Below are 17,445 nucleotides of genomic sequence, written 5' to 3' on the forward strand. Positions count from 1 at the left end.
GAACAATCGCAGCCTTTGTCTTCCCTTAATCTCCTGGTTAGGAATTAAAAGGGGGGAAAAAACCCAGCAGCACAAAAGGCTCTTTTGCATGGGCTGGGAGGGGGGAAGCGCAGGGCGCAGGCAGGGCTTGCCTTCCTAGCCCAGCCTGGCCACCACGGTCCCCAAGGGCCACCCCACGCTGCTCCCATCCCCATGGCCCCAGTATGTCCCCACAGGGGCACCCGAGGGGTGGCGGCCCTGGGAGCATCATCTGGTCCACTCAGCCCCTCAAAACGTCCTCACGCAATGGCTGTTCCAGGAGGAGGCAGGGAGCATCTTTTGGGAGGGAATTGGACTGGGTTTGCACCCCTGTGGGGTCAAATGGCTCCTGCTCACTGCCATGGACCCACTTTTACACACACAGTGCCCAAACACACCCTCACCTGCCCAGCACAGGGCTCCCTGCCACCCAGAGCCCCCCAAGAACCACGCAGGCACCATAGACCTCCATAAAATTCCTTAAATAATTTAATTGAAAAAAAGTCTTTCCGTTAAAAAATATTTTTACAAACGCACGCTCGCATTGATTTCCCTGGCTGCTGTTTTTCGCTGTTGCTTTTCTTTCACCATGGAACACAGCTTTCCCCCAGATCTGTATGGAAAGGGAGGAGGCAGGTACAGGATGTGGAGAGCTGCTGGGTGCACCCCTGTGGCTGGGGTGAGACCCGGGGCTGGCTGCAGGGATGGTGTGTCCTGCCCCATGGGAGCAGGGTGTGCATAGAGAAGGGTGGGAGAAGGGGTTTGTTTAAAATGAGAACAACCCCTCCTCAAAGCAAAGCCAGGCCAGGATGGAGGACTGAGATGGGGATGTTTGAGATGCACCAGGGCTGGTGGGACCCCAAATTATGCAGCAGCAGCAGCAGGGGCTGGGTGGCAAAGGAGGCAGGGGCGGCCCCTGTGCCCCATTGTGCTTCTGCAGCGGGGGGCTGTGGGTGGTTTGCAAGCTTCAAACAGGCTCTCATATCTCTTCAGCCACTTGCTCTTAAAAGCCTCTCAATGCCAGGTTTCTTCTCCTGATCTGGGAGAGGGGTGAGGTCTACCCAGTGCTGCTGTTTGGGGTCCCACCACGATGGGGCTGGGGAGCAGCCAGGGTAGGGAGCAAGCCAGGATGGGAAACCCCAGCAAAATGGGGCTGTGGTGTCCCTGTCAGCCAACATCTGAGGTACATCTCACAGAGGACACGGTGGGATGTGGGGAGACCATTCCTGCTGCAAGACCTGCTGCCACCTGCCCTCCTGGACTTGTTTACCCTGTGGAGGAGGACAGGGTTAATGAGAAACCCAAGGGCAGGCCTGTTCCAAGGGAAGGGAAAAAACAGCACCTGCCTTGTCAGCCCAGGGAGGAGGGGATCAGGGACAAGCACTGGGGAGCATAGGGGTGCACCCCCTCATCTTGGGGAGAGACCACTTGCCCCTCTGGACTGCCAGCAAAGCACCCCAAAAGCCAGTTAGCAAGGTAGTGCAGCCGAGGGGGACCTGAGAAACCCAGGATGAGCAACTGGGGGTCCACTTGGCTACTGTGGACAAATCTCCCCTAGACTGAGGACATGGCCCCCCCAGATTGCTCTCCCAGGGGGTTACCTTGCCACCTGCAGCTGGTCTGATCACCCTGGTGAGCTCCCCCCGCTCAAGAGCCATTCTGTAGAGGAGTGAGGCCAGTAATCCAGGGGTGCCAGGGGCTGCTGCGACCCTCCTGCTGAGGGCAGACTGCCCAGAGGGAGGCAGGGGAGCAGCAGTGCCCTATGGAGAAGCCCCGGAGCTGTGGGGACCCTCTGGCATTGGATGAGCAGTGTGCACGGCTGTTCCCTGCTTGGCTTTCACATTCCCTGTTTGCTTCCCACAATTCCAGCTTGACTTGAGGAGGGTACAGGGGAAAAAAAGGCTGAGTATTTCTAGTACATTAGTTTCCTGACTGGCTTTGACCTGGGACTCAGAGTCTTCACCCTCAGTGTGCCTCATGGGGAGTGTGCTGGGTCTCCCAGCACCACAGGGTTGGTACAGGATCACTGCCTGGTCCCTGTCAGGCAACCTGAAAACATGACAGCAAGAGAAGAGGAGAGCAGAAAGGGGCACACAGCCAGCTTGGGGTTGGCCAGGAGGAGGAGGAGGATGACCCTGGTGGGCAGCGAAGCTGCAGGCAGCCGGGCCCATCCAATGAGAGCGCGATCGAGCAAAGGAAACTCGGGTAAAATTCTTATTGCCTTTATTCTGCCCATTGCCTCCCACAGTCCTGCGGCCAGCACACACCCACGCACGCATGCACACACTCACGCACACTCAGGCACGCTGGGAGTCTCTCCCTCGGCTCGGAGGAACCGGGCTGCAGTGAATCCTCAGGGAAAGGTGAGTGAGTCTTTTGGCAGCAATCACAGCGTGTGTCAGGAGCGGGCGGCCGCGCCGGCGGCACCTGCTCCTTCTGCATAAAAGAGGAGGCGGGGGGAGCCGCGGCCCCCGGCGCAGCCCCCGCCCCAGCCCCGCTCTCCGGCCCTCGGGGGAGCGCGGCTGCCGTCAGTCCGGGGGCGGAGGGTCCCTGTGCAAACGTGCTGATGGCCTCGCTCTGCAGTCCAGAGCCGGCCAGGAGAACCAAGAGGGTAAGAGATGAGGAGCCGGGCACCCGGTCCCCCTCCCTCCCCTTTCTGCTCCCTCTTATCTTTTTTTAATATATCTCTTTTTTTTTCTTTTTTCTTATGCTTTTTTTTTTTTTTTGCCTAACTCCCTGCATAGTAAATCGGGTTCGGGTTCTGGCGTGCAAAGCCAAGAAAGGGAGCAAAGCCTTCCCTTCGGACACGTTCCAGTGCAGACCCTTGGGCGGAGGGCTTGCCAGGGCTGGAGAAGAGGAGTGATTGTCTGGGGCTGGTGGCCCCAGCCCTGTCGCTGGCTCGGCCTCCCCCGGCTGCTTCCATGTGGGGAACAGAGTTAGGGAAGGCTTTGGACATGTCTGACAGACTCGGCGGACGGGTCAACAGTCTGTGGCCTCAGGGAGGTGAGGGAAGTGAGGATTTGGGGGAAAACAGGGTGAAAAGAAATCCAAGAAGCAGAACAACTCTTCAAACCGATGAGCACCAAGACAGGGTGGGAAGTGGGATGTGCCATCTCTGTCCCATAATCCATCTTCAATATGAAGATGTGTTGCTGCCTCGCCATTCCAGGACAAGGGACGAAAAGCTGGGCTCCTTCAGCATGAGTGCCTTTGATCCAGGAAAGGGCGTCCCGTCCCATCCCGTCCCAGGCGACCGTCCGAGGCAGAGGAGCGCCGTGTGGAGGGGAAAACAGGAAGCTGGGCTGCACCACAAACTGAACCTTTATGGCAGGTTCCCTTGGTCCGTTCCAATGCAGAGTCCCCTGTGGTCAAACCTGCACTGGGAGCGTCTGGTTCATCTGCAGCCTCATGTCCTGAATGCTGCTCAGGATCTTCTTCTGGTGCCCTGCTAGCGTCACCCCTATCCTCAGCAGGTCCCTGCAAGGAAAAGGTGACGACTCAGCCCCCAGCCGCCAGCAACATCAACATGTGGGCCTGCCCCACTGGGGCTATGGATCTATCCATCACTCATTAGAGCCCTCTGCCAAGCTCCAGTGCTCCCTCTAACACCAGAGGGGACTGGATGCTGAATCCCAGTCCTTAATTCAGCCCACCACACACCCAGGTGGGAGCAGGTGGCTGTCAGATAGGCAAGGGAGAGTGTGCAGCAGCCCCAGTCCCAGTTTTTTCCCTCCTCCCCTCCAAGCAGGGACTTACTCCGCAGTCATCTGTGCCACCAGGTCAAAGGAGGCAAACCCAGCATTGACGAAGTTCTCCTTGTACCGTCCCATTTTGATGGCATCCAGCCAGTCTCCCACGGTGGTGAAGGTGGTGTAATCTGGGACAGTGCGGTCCAAGAGCGGTTGGGAGATGCTAAAGGGCAAGAGAGCCACAGGTCACAAGGAGCAGGGCACAGACAGATGTAACTGGAAGCAAGGGATCCCCATTCTTATCCCCTCCCTCCCACAGCTCTATCCCCAACCACTCCAGTGTTCCCTGGAATTGGGGTAAGTGCTGGCTGGAAACAAGGATGTCACTGACCCAGACTGGACGCTGGCGATGACCTTCAGGCTGGCAGCATTGCGGATGAGCTTGTCCAGCGTGTTGACAATCTGTGCAAATTTGGGCCTCAGGTTGCGGTCCCGCACCCAGCAGTCCAGCATCAACTGGTGCAGTGCAGTGGGGCAGTCCATGGGGGGTGGCAGGCGGTAATCCTGCTCCACAGCATTGATCACCTGCAGAAAGATAGGCAGAGGCAGTCTGTGAGCTGCCTAGGCTCGCACAGGCATCCTACAGCTCCCAGTTCCCTACTTCCAAGAGAGCACTTACATCCTGGTTGGACATGTCCCAGTAAGGTCGCTCCCCGTAGGACATCACTTCCCACATGACAATGCCGTAGCTCCACACATCGCTGGCTGAAGTGAATTTGCGGTAGGCGATGGCCTCAGGAGCTGTCCATCTGATTGGGATCTTGCCTCCCTGCACGGATACACAGCTCCATGATTAATGCATACCTGAGGTGTCTCCCCCCAGCCCCAGATCCCAGATCCCTTGTGAGTGTCCCATACCAGGGAGCTGGTGTAGGTGGGGTCAGCTGGGTCATCCTCCAGAAAGCGAGAGAGCCCAAAGTCAGACACTTTGCAGACCAAGTTGCTGTTGACCAGAATGTTGCGGGCAGCCAGATCCCGATGCACATAGTTCATCTCTGAAAGGTACTTCATGCCAGCGGCGATGCCTCGCATCATTCCCACCAGCTGGATGACTGTGAACTGCCCATCATTCAACTGCCAGAGGAGAGATCAGAGGGGTTTGCAACACCCTGAACAGATTGAGGAAGGATCCCAATGTGCTACCACCATCACCTTCCTCCTCCCTAGAGCCACCCCTGTTTTTCCACTCAGAGCTTAACCCTGGGACACCAGCATGACCATGTAGAGAGATGGAGAAGGGCTCAGAGCTGCTGCCCCCCCATGCACTGCAGCCCCCAGGCCAGAGAAGGAGGGGATGGATGCTCACCCGGAGGAAGGAGTCAAGCGCACAGTTCTCCATGAATTCCGTGATGATCATGACGGGGCGGCTCTTGGTCACCACCCCCTCCAGGTGGATGATGTTGGGGTGGTCGAACTGGCCCATGATGCTGGCCTCACTCAGGAAGTCCCGCCGCTGCCGCTCCGTGTAGCCCACCTTCAGTGTCTTGATGGCCACGAAGATCTCGCGGCGGCCAGGCAGCTTCAGGCGCCCACGGCACACCTCACCAAACTCTCCTGTCGTGGGAAGGAGAAAGGGGAGCAGCATGGTGAGCCACAGGAGAGGGTGAGAGGCAGTAGTCTCAGCACCTGCTGTGCCCAGCCCCAGGACTTGCCTGCTCCAATGACCTCCTCAATTTTCACACAGGAGATGTCAATCTCTTTGGCGAATTCCCGGACAGCTTCGTTTGGGTCCTCGTAGGTGAAAGGGTCAATGTACACCTTCATCCCAGGGGTAACTGCAAGGGCAGAAGCCATCACCAGGAGGGACGCAGCAAGGGTGACAGATGTCAAGCCACTTGGCTGGCTGCCAGCCCACCCTTGTTAGAAAAGGCTGCCCCTTTGCATGGGACAGGAACTGGGAGAGGGTAGCGAGAGTCCATTTGCTGGGCTCTCACACTCACCATATTGCTGCAGCTTCTCTGTGTACTCAGGGTCGGTGTTGTTGCGCTGCTTCCTGCCCAAAGGAGACGAGAGGAGGTGTTCAGTAACCATCCCTTTCCTGATGGGGCAAAGACATTCACTGCCAACTTCCAAATCCCAGCACAGACACCCTCTGCCAGAGAGCCTTCCCTCTGGCAGCCTGTGCACAGAGCTATCCCTCCACGCGAGGTGCGATGGGAGGAGATGGCCTAGTTGTGCTGAGTGCATGGCAGGAGCCTGGGCAGAGGCCAGCTCGTGCTGGGGAAGCAGAGGCACAATCCTCCCACAGGACCCCTGCTCTGGGACCCACATGTGGCCGGTCCAGTCCTTCACTCTTTGACTGGAGCTGCTAGAGCTCTGCCCACAGGTGAAGGGGGGGAAAGCTCTGTGGCAGACATGAGCAACGACCAAACCCAGATTTGAAGCCCTCTTCCCTGAAAAAGCTAGTACCTGAAGCAGACGATAGCAATCACCACCACCACGATGACGAACACCAGCCCTGCAGTGGCCGAACCCACGATCAGAGGCAGCTCCTGGAAAGTCTTGCTGGTGGAACCTGATGGAGGGACAGGCAGGAATCAAGGTCAAGCTGGGAAAGGAGCAGCCATGGGAGGGCTGGGTGATGGAGGCAGCCCAGTGCTGGTACCTACCGCCCTCCGCAGTCGTCTGGAATTCCGTGGGGAGGCTGTAGCGGCCGTATCCCGCCACGGTGCGTGCCCGCACCTGCACCATGTACCGAGCATTGGCCTTCAGCCCGTCCAGCCGCACCGAGTTCTTCTGGCTGGTGACTGTGTTGGCGATGCCATCACTCTGGCCTTGCTGTAGGGGAGATGTGGGTGTCACCTCTGTGAAGCCACCCTCCATTTGCCGGCTCCCACATCCCCCAGGAGCCAGGTTTGCAGGGACCCCCTATGCCATAGTGCTGATGGCCAACTAGAAGGGCTGGAGGAGGGAAAAGGCTGTTCCTGCTTTACCTTCTCTGAATACTTGATCTCATAGTCCAGAATGATGCCGTTGGGTCTCTCTGGGGGAGTCCATGACAGCGTCATGCTGTTCCCGGTGCTGCTGTGCAGGTGCATTGTCGGTACAGCAGATGGGGCTAGGAAGGAGGGCAGGGAAGGAATGAGCCACCTGCACCAGGTTTCCACCTCCACCATCCCACACAGTGTAGGGAATGCTCTGCCTGTGACCTGCTTGGATAATCTTCGTGGAAAGGCATGGAAAAGCTTTGAGATTGGCCTCCCCCAAGTCTCCATAAGGACGTGTGATCTCAACCCCAAGGGGAGCCTCAGAAATAGCGCTGAAGTCATGCTTCACTCCATGCCTAGCCGTAGACTGAGGAAGGGCCCTGCCAACCCAAAACGGGGCTCCCTCCCCTCCTCCATTTGCCAGGAGCTCTGTGCTCCACCCCAGCAACAAGACCCGTGAAATCAGATCAGTGCGCAGTGGCTGGAGATTACCAGCACGCTGGAGCGGGGCCAGAGCGGGAGGAAGGAGGGAATGGCAGAGCACTTGGCTGCCTGCAAAGGCTTGGGCTAGTGCTGAGCCTTCCCAGGCACACACAGAAGAGAAATCTCATTTCCTTCCTCCTCCCCTCACAACTGGCACAGCACCTCTGGGGTAGGTCTAGAAGATCCAGAGCTCTCTGGAGCATCTGCCAGCCCTAGTCTTCTCTACTTGCATGCATTCTGATCTCATCTCCTCTAGGGACATGCTTTAAACAGAGAGGAGAGTTTACCCAGGGGATTTGATGCAGGCCCAGAGAGCCAGTTAGGCAGCACCACAAAGGACTGCAGCCTCCCAGGCTGTCAGAAAGAAATCTCTGCTCCACTCCACTCTGCGCAGGAGATACAGCCTGCTCCCTGGTGGCTCCACTGACCTGCCTGGTTGGTGGTGATGTTGACAGAGGCAAAATGGGGAGGGTAGGGACTCTTGTTGGAGATGCCATTCACGGCCTGGATCTCGAAAGTGTACTGGGTGTGGGCCATCAGGTTGCTGATGTAGATGCGTCGCTCAGTGAGGCCAAGCTGGCGCGGCACGAACTCCACGTTGTCGTCGCAGCGGGTGCACAGGCGCCGCTCCACGCTGCATTTCTTGCAGATGACGTTGTAGAGCAGGTCATCCCTCCCGCCCGTGTCCTGCGGCTCGCTCCACTCCAGCACCAGTGACGTCTCGTTCACGTTAGAGATGACATTGCGGGGAGCTGAGGGGACACCTGCAGGGATATGTCAGGGCAGGAGTGGGTGTCTTCATGTCCAGCTCAGCCCTGGCATGGGCACAGCACAAAGCCCCATCCAGACACAGACCCCCATCACCTCCACAGCTTCCCTTGCCTCCCCTCCTTGCCCAGAGCAGGACTCACTGGTGCAGGCGCTGTCTGCAGGGTCCGTGTCGGCCCGGAAAAAGCCGTTTCGACAAGTGCAGACCATTGCTGCTCCAGAGGTGGTCCGGCTATTGGGAGGGCAGGGAGAGCAGGGACCTTCCCCCTGTTTAGATTTGAAGGTTCCTGGACCGCACGCTGAAGGAAAGCAAACCAGACCTGAGTTAGAAAGTGAACCCAGAAAACATTCACTGCTCCCACCACAGCTGGGCAGACTCTTCCTCACTGCCCTGCCAAATCTTTCATCAGTGGCTTGAAGACCTCAGGCCTCCTACAAGCCCTTCTACTGCCATCAGCCATGCCCAGGGACTCACGCCTGGGAAGGGTGAGAAGAGTGGGCTGCTGGAAGCACCAGATGGCTCAGGCACAGCTCTGCCAGGAAATGCTGGGCTCCAGCAGCAGACCCAAAGTAACTGGAGGTGGGAAGAGTTGGTAATCACCAGCAGTATGGGGGGGACACAGCAGGTCCATCCAGAGCTCCATTCCTCAGTTATGTTTCTTCACTACCCTTCCCAAGGGTATTACCATGCTCCCTTCCATGGAGGAAGGCCATGCTGTTTTCCAGGCCTGGCAACCTTCACAGTGCCAGGTCCATCCTCTGGGGAAATATGGCTGGGAAGGAAAGAATTCCTCTGCAGCCCCTAGGAGAGGCTTCCACCACCCAAAATCAGCCACTCAGCCCCAAACCTTCCGCCTCAGGCTCTTGAGCCACTTCTCAGTCCCAGGGCGGCGGCACCTCACGAGGTCGACTCAAGTGGAGCACTGAGCGAGATGAAAACATTCCTGCAGGTCCTTGGCTGAAGAGCTGCTTCAGCATCACTGCCACCTCCCTCCTCCGCTTCCGATCAGGGTCCTTCAAGGAGCCGCGAGTCCTGGGATACGGCCCCATTGGCACCACAAGGTGTTTATTTGTAATGAGGGGCACGTGAAAGGTTTAACAGCACTTGAGCCGAGGAGCAGAGCGGCCTCCGGGAACCTGACCCACACCTCAAAATAGCCCAATTTATCACACTGCTGCCCTAGGAAGTGGATTCTGTGCTCTGTGTTTGCAGCCGGATGAGGTGAGAGACCCACTGGCGCCGGCTCTGCTTCAGCATCACCCTGTTTGCCACAGCTGGGGCAGCATCAGCACCGATGGCCCCAAAGGAGAGCACGTCCTCCTTGCTCCACCATGTTAGGGAAGCTCCCAGGGCAGGTAACCCTCCCACGCCTGTCACACATCATCCTGAAAACAGGAGGAGGTTTCCTGGTGCTTCACCAGGCTGTGGCAAGTGGAAGTTTCCTGCTACGAGGCATCTCCCAACACCCTCTGTGGAAGTCTTCCGGCTGTTTGCAGCCCTACATGGGGCGTGGAGTGCTGTGAGTCACACGCTGCCAGGCCGGCCCCACAGGGACCTGCACACAGCTCCAGGTGCTGTCCTGGGTCCCTGGTTTGCCCAGGCACCAAGCAGCAGCAGCCCCAAAGGAGAAGCCCCGCTCCTCTGCAGTGCTGCTGGCCAGGGGGACATGGGAGCAGCCCTTGCAGAGACAACTGCCTGCCCACCCGCCCCTCTGCCTGGATGGGTGTCAGGAGCTGCTTCCTGCTCCCAGGGTGTGAGCCTTCCAGCAGAGAGACTCCTCTTTGGTCAAAACAGGACTGACTACATGGCTCAACTAACTCCAGCTCCTTGACCTGAGTTCACCCAGCCTCTGGGCCTTCCCTTTGGAAATGAAAGCTTTGCCCGTCCTGACTGTGCAGGCTGGAAGGCAAAGCAGTGCACAGATCTGCTCCTTGGCAAGCAATGGGAAGCCAGCAGGTCGAGGGCTTCTGTCTTCCCAGCCTGGGACAACCAGGCCATCAGAAAATGTGTCTTTATGTGGACAGCAGAGGCCCTGAGGTCGCAGAGAAGCCTTGGCATAGGCAGACGCACCCCGGCTGGAGTCCCAGGCGGTTCAAACTGGGTGGATGCAGATTCACACATAAGGAACCAGATTGTTGAGGAATGAGAGATGACTGAAACCTCTTGGACAGGAATGCTCTGGGCTCAGAAAGCTGCCAAACATGCTTTGGTTATGGAGAGGAGCCCAGATCCATCAGGGACAAAACCCCCTGAACAGGCTTGTTGGGGGAGAGTGAAGCCAGAGCAACCAGAACTTGTGTGAAGCTGACAGCCCAAGCATGGCATGGCAGCCAAGGACAGCCAGGGGCTTGGAAAGGATGCAGGAGGGATGTGGGCACTTGGTCTCCAGCATGTGAAGTGCCAGCCGGTGCCCAGTGGGTTATGGGTACGGAGGTGACAGTGGCCTCCCAGACAGAGGAGGAAGGGACAGGCAGAGCTGTCCTTCAGCATCTCCCTGCCACCCCTAAGTAGTGCCCAGTGCAGGCACAAGGGATGAAGGCCTTTTCTTTGCATCCTTATGCTATCCTGGCAGGAGGGGGAGGGGAGCCATGAACCAGCCCTGTTAAGAAGGGGAAGAGCAGCAGAGGGACCGAGGCCCAGATGCACTCCAGTGTGTAGATTTCCAACTCTGCTTAATAAATCAGAGCATAAAGACCTCGGTGGCAGTGTGACAGCTCTCAGCCGCCACATTTGAAGGCTGTAACTGAGCTGAAAGCTGATCCCAGGTCCCTGGTGGATAAGCCGCTGTGTCATCTCTTCTCTGCAAGAAACTGCCTGTACAACAACCACTGTCTTGGCCGGCACGCTGCGGAACGAGCCTGGGAGCTCTGGAGTGGGAACGTGACTCCATCCAGCCTGAGCTGGGAAGCCAGGCTCCCTTCTCACTGCCGAGAGCTTTGCATAAGCACTTTTCCTGCTGAAGTGTCCTCAAATAAAATAACAACTCTGAACCTCTGCACACAGATCACATCTCCCGGTGCTGTGCTGCGGTCACTTCTGGGGAGAACATGACAGCCAGTGACAGCCACAGGATAACAGGTCAGGGAACCGAAGAGGAGAGGAGCCGCTGGTTTGATGGGAGGGAGAGGCAGTCTGGCCTGACAGCGGAGATCAGCCACAGAGGGGATTTGTGTGGGGCGTGGGAGGGAGGAGGACAGTAACACAGCCCTGCTGTAAAGCTGCCCCTGCACCCCCTATGGGGCATCGCACTCCCGGCATGGCAAACGCCGCCATCCAGCTGCTTCTGGCAGCCCCTCCAGGATTTTCATCAGCCGCCCTCCTCCAGGGCCTGATCCTGTCTCAAAAAGCTGCAGCACAGAGCTGGGGGAAGAGGGGGTTACTACTCCCAAATACAATCCCCACCGTAGTGAATAAAGTTCAAGGAAGGGAGCTGAAAAAACCACCGAAATAAAACCTTTCTGGCAGCAGCAGAGAGCAGTGACTCATCCCGTAGGCAGCCTCCATTATTGCACGGGATGCAGGCAAGCAGCAGTGAACCATGCGTGCATCCCCAAAACATTGGGGTCCTCTCCCCTGGGGAAGGCAGGGATAGCCATGACACACAGGAAAAAACCAGCCCCAAACTACCATGTTTCATGTTTCAACTGCTTCCCATTCACACTACAATATTCCAACATCCTTGCAGCTATTTCTCTCCCTGTAGGATTGAAGCAGGACGCCTCGCCTGAGCCTAGATAAATTAAACTGATCATATCCCTTTGCCCATCAACCCTGTAATTTCTTTAGAGGCAGCAGTCAGGTTTGTTCGGGACGATCTGTGCTTTATGAACCTGCACAGCTCGCTCCCTTCTCGCTGTCGTAAGTGGCTACAGATGGAGCAGCGCTGTGGAAGCAACAGCCTGGCTACAGCCGAGGTGGTAACTCTGTTTTTAAGTCTCTCTTAAAAGGCAGTTATTTAAAATACAGTAAAATAATCACCCTTTGGGTAAAAATATTTCACACGAGCACAGTCCAAAAGTGAATGGAGTAAATCTGAAGGGAGAGAAGGGAGAGAGCCTTTGGGGGTTTGAAGTGGCATCCAAGAAACAGGCAGGAAAACAATTTTTTTCTAAGAAAAGAAAAAAAAATTCAATAAGCAAAGCTGCCTCTTGAGCCACAGTGGGTCACAGGCAGGACGGCAGGGGCAGATTTCCTCGACTGTGTTACAAGTAACCCATTGTGGAGCTGCCTGGCTGTAAACCGGCAGCTCTCCCTGCCTTCCCTGCTGCTGCCTTTGATCTGGAATCCCGGGCAATTAATCCCAGGCAGTTTCACTTCCTGGGTTTCATGCAGCAAGCCCATGTTGCAATGCAAAGCTGCAAACAGTTGGCAAGTGCAATGCTTGCTTGGCATTTTTTTTTTATTTAATTCAGGGTGATGTTTTCATTAGTCACTGATTGCAAGGGAAATTTATTTTTGCAAAAATTCTGATTTTGGCCCCAGCTTGACCTGTGCTCACCTACTGATTGTGCCCAAATGTTCAGTGCCTGGTGCCACGAGAAAAGAAACATCAAAAAGACTGAGAAATAGATCTCAGGAAGGTGCGGTGTCATGCTGGACACTGTCACCCCCAGTGCTCCTATGGTTTGGGTCTCCATGGACTGCATCACACAGACTCAGTTCCCCTCCCAGGTGGGGTGCAGGCTCTGGGGGCACTGTGGTCCTCCTCCCAAGCAGAGGGGACATGCAAGGAGGGGGCTCATTGCCCACCCTGCCACAGCAGCCTTTCTGTTTTTGTGTGAAGCCAGCAACGTAAGGGGCGCAAATCCCAACAAATCTATTGTGGAGCACATGCCCAGGAACATTTTTGGGGAGCCCCCTGACACCAAATCCCCTGAACTGTTTGGGTGCCTCCTAATGAAAAGGAGAAAGGATGGGCTGGGGAAAAGCTAAACCCCAGGGGCTGCAGGGATTGGGATGTGAGTGCAGTGCACCCCAGCCCATGGAGGCATGTGGGAGCCTTTGCTCCCCTCCCTGGCCAGCAGCTCCTTCTTGTCCTCCAAGAGCTGCCTCTGTAGCTCTGCGTGGTAGGGAGTGTGTGGGAAGCGGCACAACCCCCAGAAGGGCAGTGTGCTAATTAAATAAAGATAATGAGGCTGAGAATGAGATGCCAAATCAATGCTGTGGCAACTCAGGAGTAGAGCGCCAGGTACCAGCCTGGCGTATTGCCTTACAAAGCATGCCAAAGAAACTGTCTTCAGTCGGGCAGGATGAGCCCTCTGCTCCCGAGGGACTGGGATACAAGCTGCATTGTAACAGGTCTGAATGTGAGCTCTAATCTTGACTTGGATGGAGATAAAGAGAAGGAGGAGGAGGAGGAGGTCTTCAAAGGCCACTGAAAGTCTGGGAAAAGGGGGAGATTTACAACAGGGCTTATCCCATCTAAGCAGTAACTGGGTATTGTTATTTATTAAAATGCCATCTGGCACTCTGGAGCGCTGCTCGCCTGCACGGAGAAGCCCCTCCGGGCTCCCTGGGGCAGGAGTGATGAAACCCCAGCTTTGGGGGGCTGCATCCACACTGCTGCCCACGACACTGGCTCCGAGACTTCTTGGGGGTGCTGGACTGTGGAAATGGGCTAAGGGTACATCCAGCCAAGAGGAAAAAAGGAGCTGCAGCTCCAGCTTCTCCCAGCCCTTCTTCAGCTGTTTCCACTTAAAACACACGATCATATGGCGGAAAATCTGATCCTACAAGCGCGGTGCAACTTTCCCAGAGAAACGTGAGGACACCGCCGCTCCTGCCCAGCGAGAAGGCAGGCTGCCGGATGGAGACGTGCCCATGGCCCAGCGTGGCTTCCCTGCCTGCTGCAGCAGAAGCTGGGGCTTGGTGGGAAATCAAAGGTGCTGGAAAGCTGCCACATGGGGCTCTGCCCAGCTTGGGGATGTGGAGACGGGACCTCGCCCCAGGCTCCTGAGCCTAATCTGAGGAGCTCTGTCCTGCCTTGGGATGCCCCCTCTCAGCACATCCCCGGTACTGGCTGGAAACTGTCAGCTTGTGCCCAAACCCCACTCTTGCTGGTAAAGAGCCAACATCGTGTATGGTCTAAGATCTCCCAGTCCAAGCAAGAAGGAAAGCAGCTACCCAGGAGCATGGACCTCAGTGCAGTTTAAAGTGTGGACGGATGCCTGGCAGTGGGGTCCATCAGCTCAGGAGGAGCCAGATTGGCTGCTCACAAGACTGATGCAGGGGGCTGTGGTGCTGAAGTCAGAGCTGTGCTGGCACTGATGGTGCTGGAGGCTCTGGATCCCCGGCAGAGCTGCGGCCCTGTGGAGACTGACCTCTCCCTACCCAGCCACAGCAGCACAGCTGTCAGCTACACTGCTCCCAAAGCCAACGGGGAGGCCAGCCTGGCCCGAGCCCCACGTCACAGGCCATCCCAAATCACACGGCCCCTGCCAAGAGCAAAGGGCTGGCGCCAAGCATCCCGTCATCGGCGAGCACAAGGCATCCAGTGCTGGGGGCCCTGCCAGCATCCCACTCCCTTACAATGCCTGCAGCCAAGGGGAACAGCAACCTTTCTGCCCTAAACTCCAGCCACCCCAGGGCAGGATCCTCCCTGACAGAGACAGCTCACAAGAAAAAAAATCACCCCAAGGGAATGCAACATTCATCCAGACAGATTTTTCCTTACCAACACACCCAAACTGGGGTTAAACAGCAACACCAAAGCTATTGTGGGAGACCATGGCAGCTGCAGGACCCACACAGAGATATCCTGCTGCTAGGGTGCCTCTCCATCCCCAACATCTCCATGTGCAGGGCATGTTTCCTTCCCTTCAAGCAAGAACAAGGAGCTTCAAATCCCCTGCCTTCGTGCTGCTCCCTACCATCCCTGCTGCAAGCTTTCAGCACTGGCAGGGGGAGCATGCATCAGCATGGCTTCTCCCACAGGGGAGCCCAGCTCACCACCAGGGCTTCTGAACAAGCCTCCGCACAAGCAGCGTGAAATCACACTTGCCAAGAACAATCACTTGCCCCAGCCACGAGCACTGCAGGAGGGAGAGAGGGAAGACGCTGGATACTGCAGCAGCGATGAGAGAGAGGTTTTGGTAATGCTCAAGGGCTTAAATGTGTTGGATCCCTGCTGAGGACCATGCCTTGAGCTGCAGCCCTGTGCAAGGAGATGCATCCCACAGAGGGTAGCACTGCTGGTTGCTCACCAGTGTGTCCCAGCAGACACTGCATGTGTCCAGACCACAAAGGTTTTAAGGCTTCGGAGTCAAACTGCAGACCAGTCCTCTGAGATACCACCCTGCTCACTCATCAGAGAAAAGTCTCCAAAACCAGACTGAGCTCAACGTAAAATCACCTCCTTCACATCAACGCACCCACGGGGACAAAAGCCATGATCACACTGCCATGCACATACCTTGGCACTGGGTATCCTTCATGGTGGGCTCATATCCAGCAGCACATGTACATGCTCCCACGGGTACCATCCACTCGCCGTCGCCGTTGCAGTACAGCTTGAGGGGCACAGACACCTCCACTGCATTGGGGATGCAGGTGCCCGGGGCGATGACCAGGGAAGTGGGCTCGGCCCCCGTTAAAGTCTCCGGGAAGATAGCAAAGCCAGCAATGGTGTTGGAGCATTTCTTGTAGAAAGCCCGGACAGAGATGAGGGACATGCAGGCTCCCAGGTCTTGGAAGGCAAGATAAAAACCATTCTTGGAGAGAGGGCCAAAGCTGCGCACCTTGGTGTTCACGCGGCCAGACTCCAGCTTGGAGAAGCTCTCATCTGGGGCAATTGTATCCACTTTGATATAGGGGTTCTCCATCCAGAAAGGGCTGTTTGCAGAGGCAGAATCCGTATCTGACTCGTAATAGAAGAGGTTGAAGGTCTCTTTGCAGGAGCCAGGGATGTTGGGGATGCTGTTGCAGTCCCGCACAGTGAACTTCAGCTCCACATAGACGCGCTGGACATCCTGGCGCTGGATGAATTTGGTACGAAGCCAGTTGTTCTGGTTGGCCTCCCGTACGTTGCAGACCTGGTACGTGCGGATAGGGTTCATGGCCTCATCATAACCACTGACTTCTTCCCACTGTGATTGAGAGGGAAAGGGTTAGATCCCCAGCCAGGGACATCAGTGCTACAGACACATCGTGAATGGCACAGGGTGGGGGGGAACAGGCAACAGTCCACAGGGAAGAGCAGCAGCTACACCTTCACCTGTCACAACCCTCCTGGTCATCAAGTTGACTAAGAGCAACCCAGGCCAGGGACCATGACACTCCCACTCCGCTGGCACGGAGTCAAGAGGAGATGGTTTCACAAGACGAGGATATGCACAGGAGGAAAGGCCAAAGATGCAGCCAGCTTCACAAAGGACCTGGTGAGCAACCATGATTCCCATGGGGCCAGGGCCAGCTCTGCCCTCGATTCCCATGGGGCCAGGGCCAACTCTGCCCTTTGGAGGTCAGGACCAGGGCTGGTTCCAAACTTACCCCTGTCTCCGGATGAGTTGTCCATGCCAACTCAGAGGTCACCCACTTTGTGTCCATCAGGGTCTCTGGAGAGAAAGGAAGGAGAGAAAGAAGTAATTGGAGATGAAGGCCAAGATTAGAGGGGAAAAAAACCAGGAGGAGTGGGGGAGAAGAGAGCTGAGCCTGACATTTCTGTGGAAAACAGCAACTTGGGGGGTGAGACGTGGTGGGAGGAGGGGGGAGCGGCGCAGACAGACTCCAGATTTCTCTTCTCCTGTCAAGAGAACAGGAAGAGCGAGGCGTCCCTGGAGAGCTGTGCTGGAGGAGGCAAGCGGCAGGACGAGGAGCTGGCCAGGTGGCAAGGGGGAGATGGGGACAAGCTGCCATCCCCAGCAACTAGCACAGCCAAACGTGTCCCCCAGGCAGTGCAGGGGTGCCAAAGGAGGAAGACCGGGCGCCCCTGTCCGCACCCTCCCCCTCTGCTTTGGCAGGGCGCGTATTTAATGTGGCTGGGGTTGAAAGGGCCTGTTCCCATGACAGGGCGGTGCGGGCCAGGCAGGTTTATCCAGAGGAGGAGGGACTGGCAGGCTGCTCTCCCAGAGACGCCCCACATCACTCATTTTACAAGAGGGGAGAAGAATTTGACCGTCTGGCCAACATTCCTGGAGCAGACTACAAGACAAACCACCCCGGCAGCATTCCCCAAACAGCCCCAGCCCCAGCCTTGGGGGAGCGAGACGCTTGTCTGGGAAGAGCTGCAATTGCAGGCAGCTGTCGCTAATCCCAGGCAGAGCCGCGTGGCTCCGCGCGAGCACCACGCGCAAAAACAGGAGTGAAACACAAGGATGAGAGCACACTGACATGCTCAGGGGCCAATGACCCCTCTGTGAGCTGCTGGCCCTGTGAGCTCTGCTCCAGGGATGGCCCTTAGACTGTTTGGAGGGGAGCAGGCACCCCAGCACCCCGGGGTCCTCTGGACCTTCTTTTGCCTAGGGGGGGTTTGGTGGAAGCAGGGTGCATATGCCTGGAGACC

General features: G+C 56.7%; 1 protein-coding gene across 4 annotated transcripts in view; it reads right to left on the minus strand.

The window, feature by feature from the left end:
- Window positions 1–485: 485 nt before the first annotated feature.
- Window positions 486–17,445, minus strand: part of EPHB3 (EPH receptor B3) — a 29,488-nt gene continuing 12,528 nt past the window's right edge. For 3 of the 4 annotated variants that reach the window (XM_059855683.1, XM_059855684.1, XM_059855681.1), the window contains exons 2-16: window positions 16,434–16,498; window positions 15,358–16,030; window positions 8,089–8,244; window positions 7,606–7,941; window positions 6,701–6,825; window positions 6,377–6,545; window positions 6,177–6,282; window positions 5,708–5,805; window positions 5,420–5,542; window positions 5,074–5,321; window positions 4,626–4,841; window positions 4,387–4,536; window positions 4,099–4,292; window positions 3,775–3,930; window positions 486–3,495 (exon numbers count right to left, since the gene is read on the minus strand). In XM_059855683.1, the coding sequence (XP_059711666.1) occupies window positions 3,387–3,495; window positions 3,775–3,930; window positions 4,099–4,292; window positions 4,387–4,536; window positions 4,626–4,841; window positions 5,074–5,321; window positions 5,420–5,542; window positions 5,708–5,805; window positions 6,177–6,282; window positions 6,377–6,545; window positions 6,701–6,825; window positions 7,606–7,941; window positions 8,089–8,244; window positions 15,358–16,030; window positions 16,434–16,498 (2,924 nt within the window). In that variant the 3' untranslated portion in view covers window positions 486–3,386. The remainder of the gene's footprint in view (window positions 3,496–3,774; window positions 3,931–4,098; window positions 4,293–4,386; window positions 4,537–4,625; window positions 4,842–5,073; window positions 5,322–5,419; window positions 5,543–5,707; window positions 5,806–6,176; window positions 6,283–6,376; window positions 6,546–6,700; window positions 6,826–7,605; window positions 7,942–8,088; window positions 8,245–15,357; window positions 16,031–16,433; window positions 16,499–17,445) is intronic. The other variant, XM_059855682.1, reaches the window with a different exon arrangement.

The sequence above is a fragment of the Haemorhous mexicanus genome, chromosome 10 (genome assembly GCF_027477595.1).
Source record: "Haemorhous mexicanus isolate bHaeMex1 chromosome 10, bHaeMex1.pri, whole genome shotgun sequence".
NCBI lineage: Eukaryota > Metazoa > Chordata > Aves > Passeriformes > Fringillidae > Haemorhous > Haemorhous mexicanus.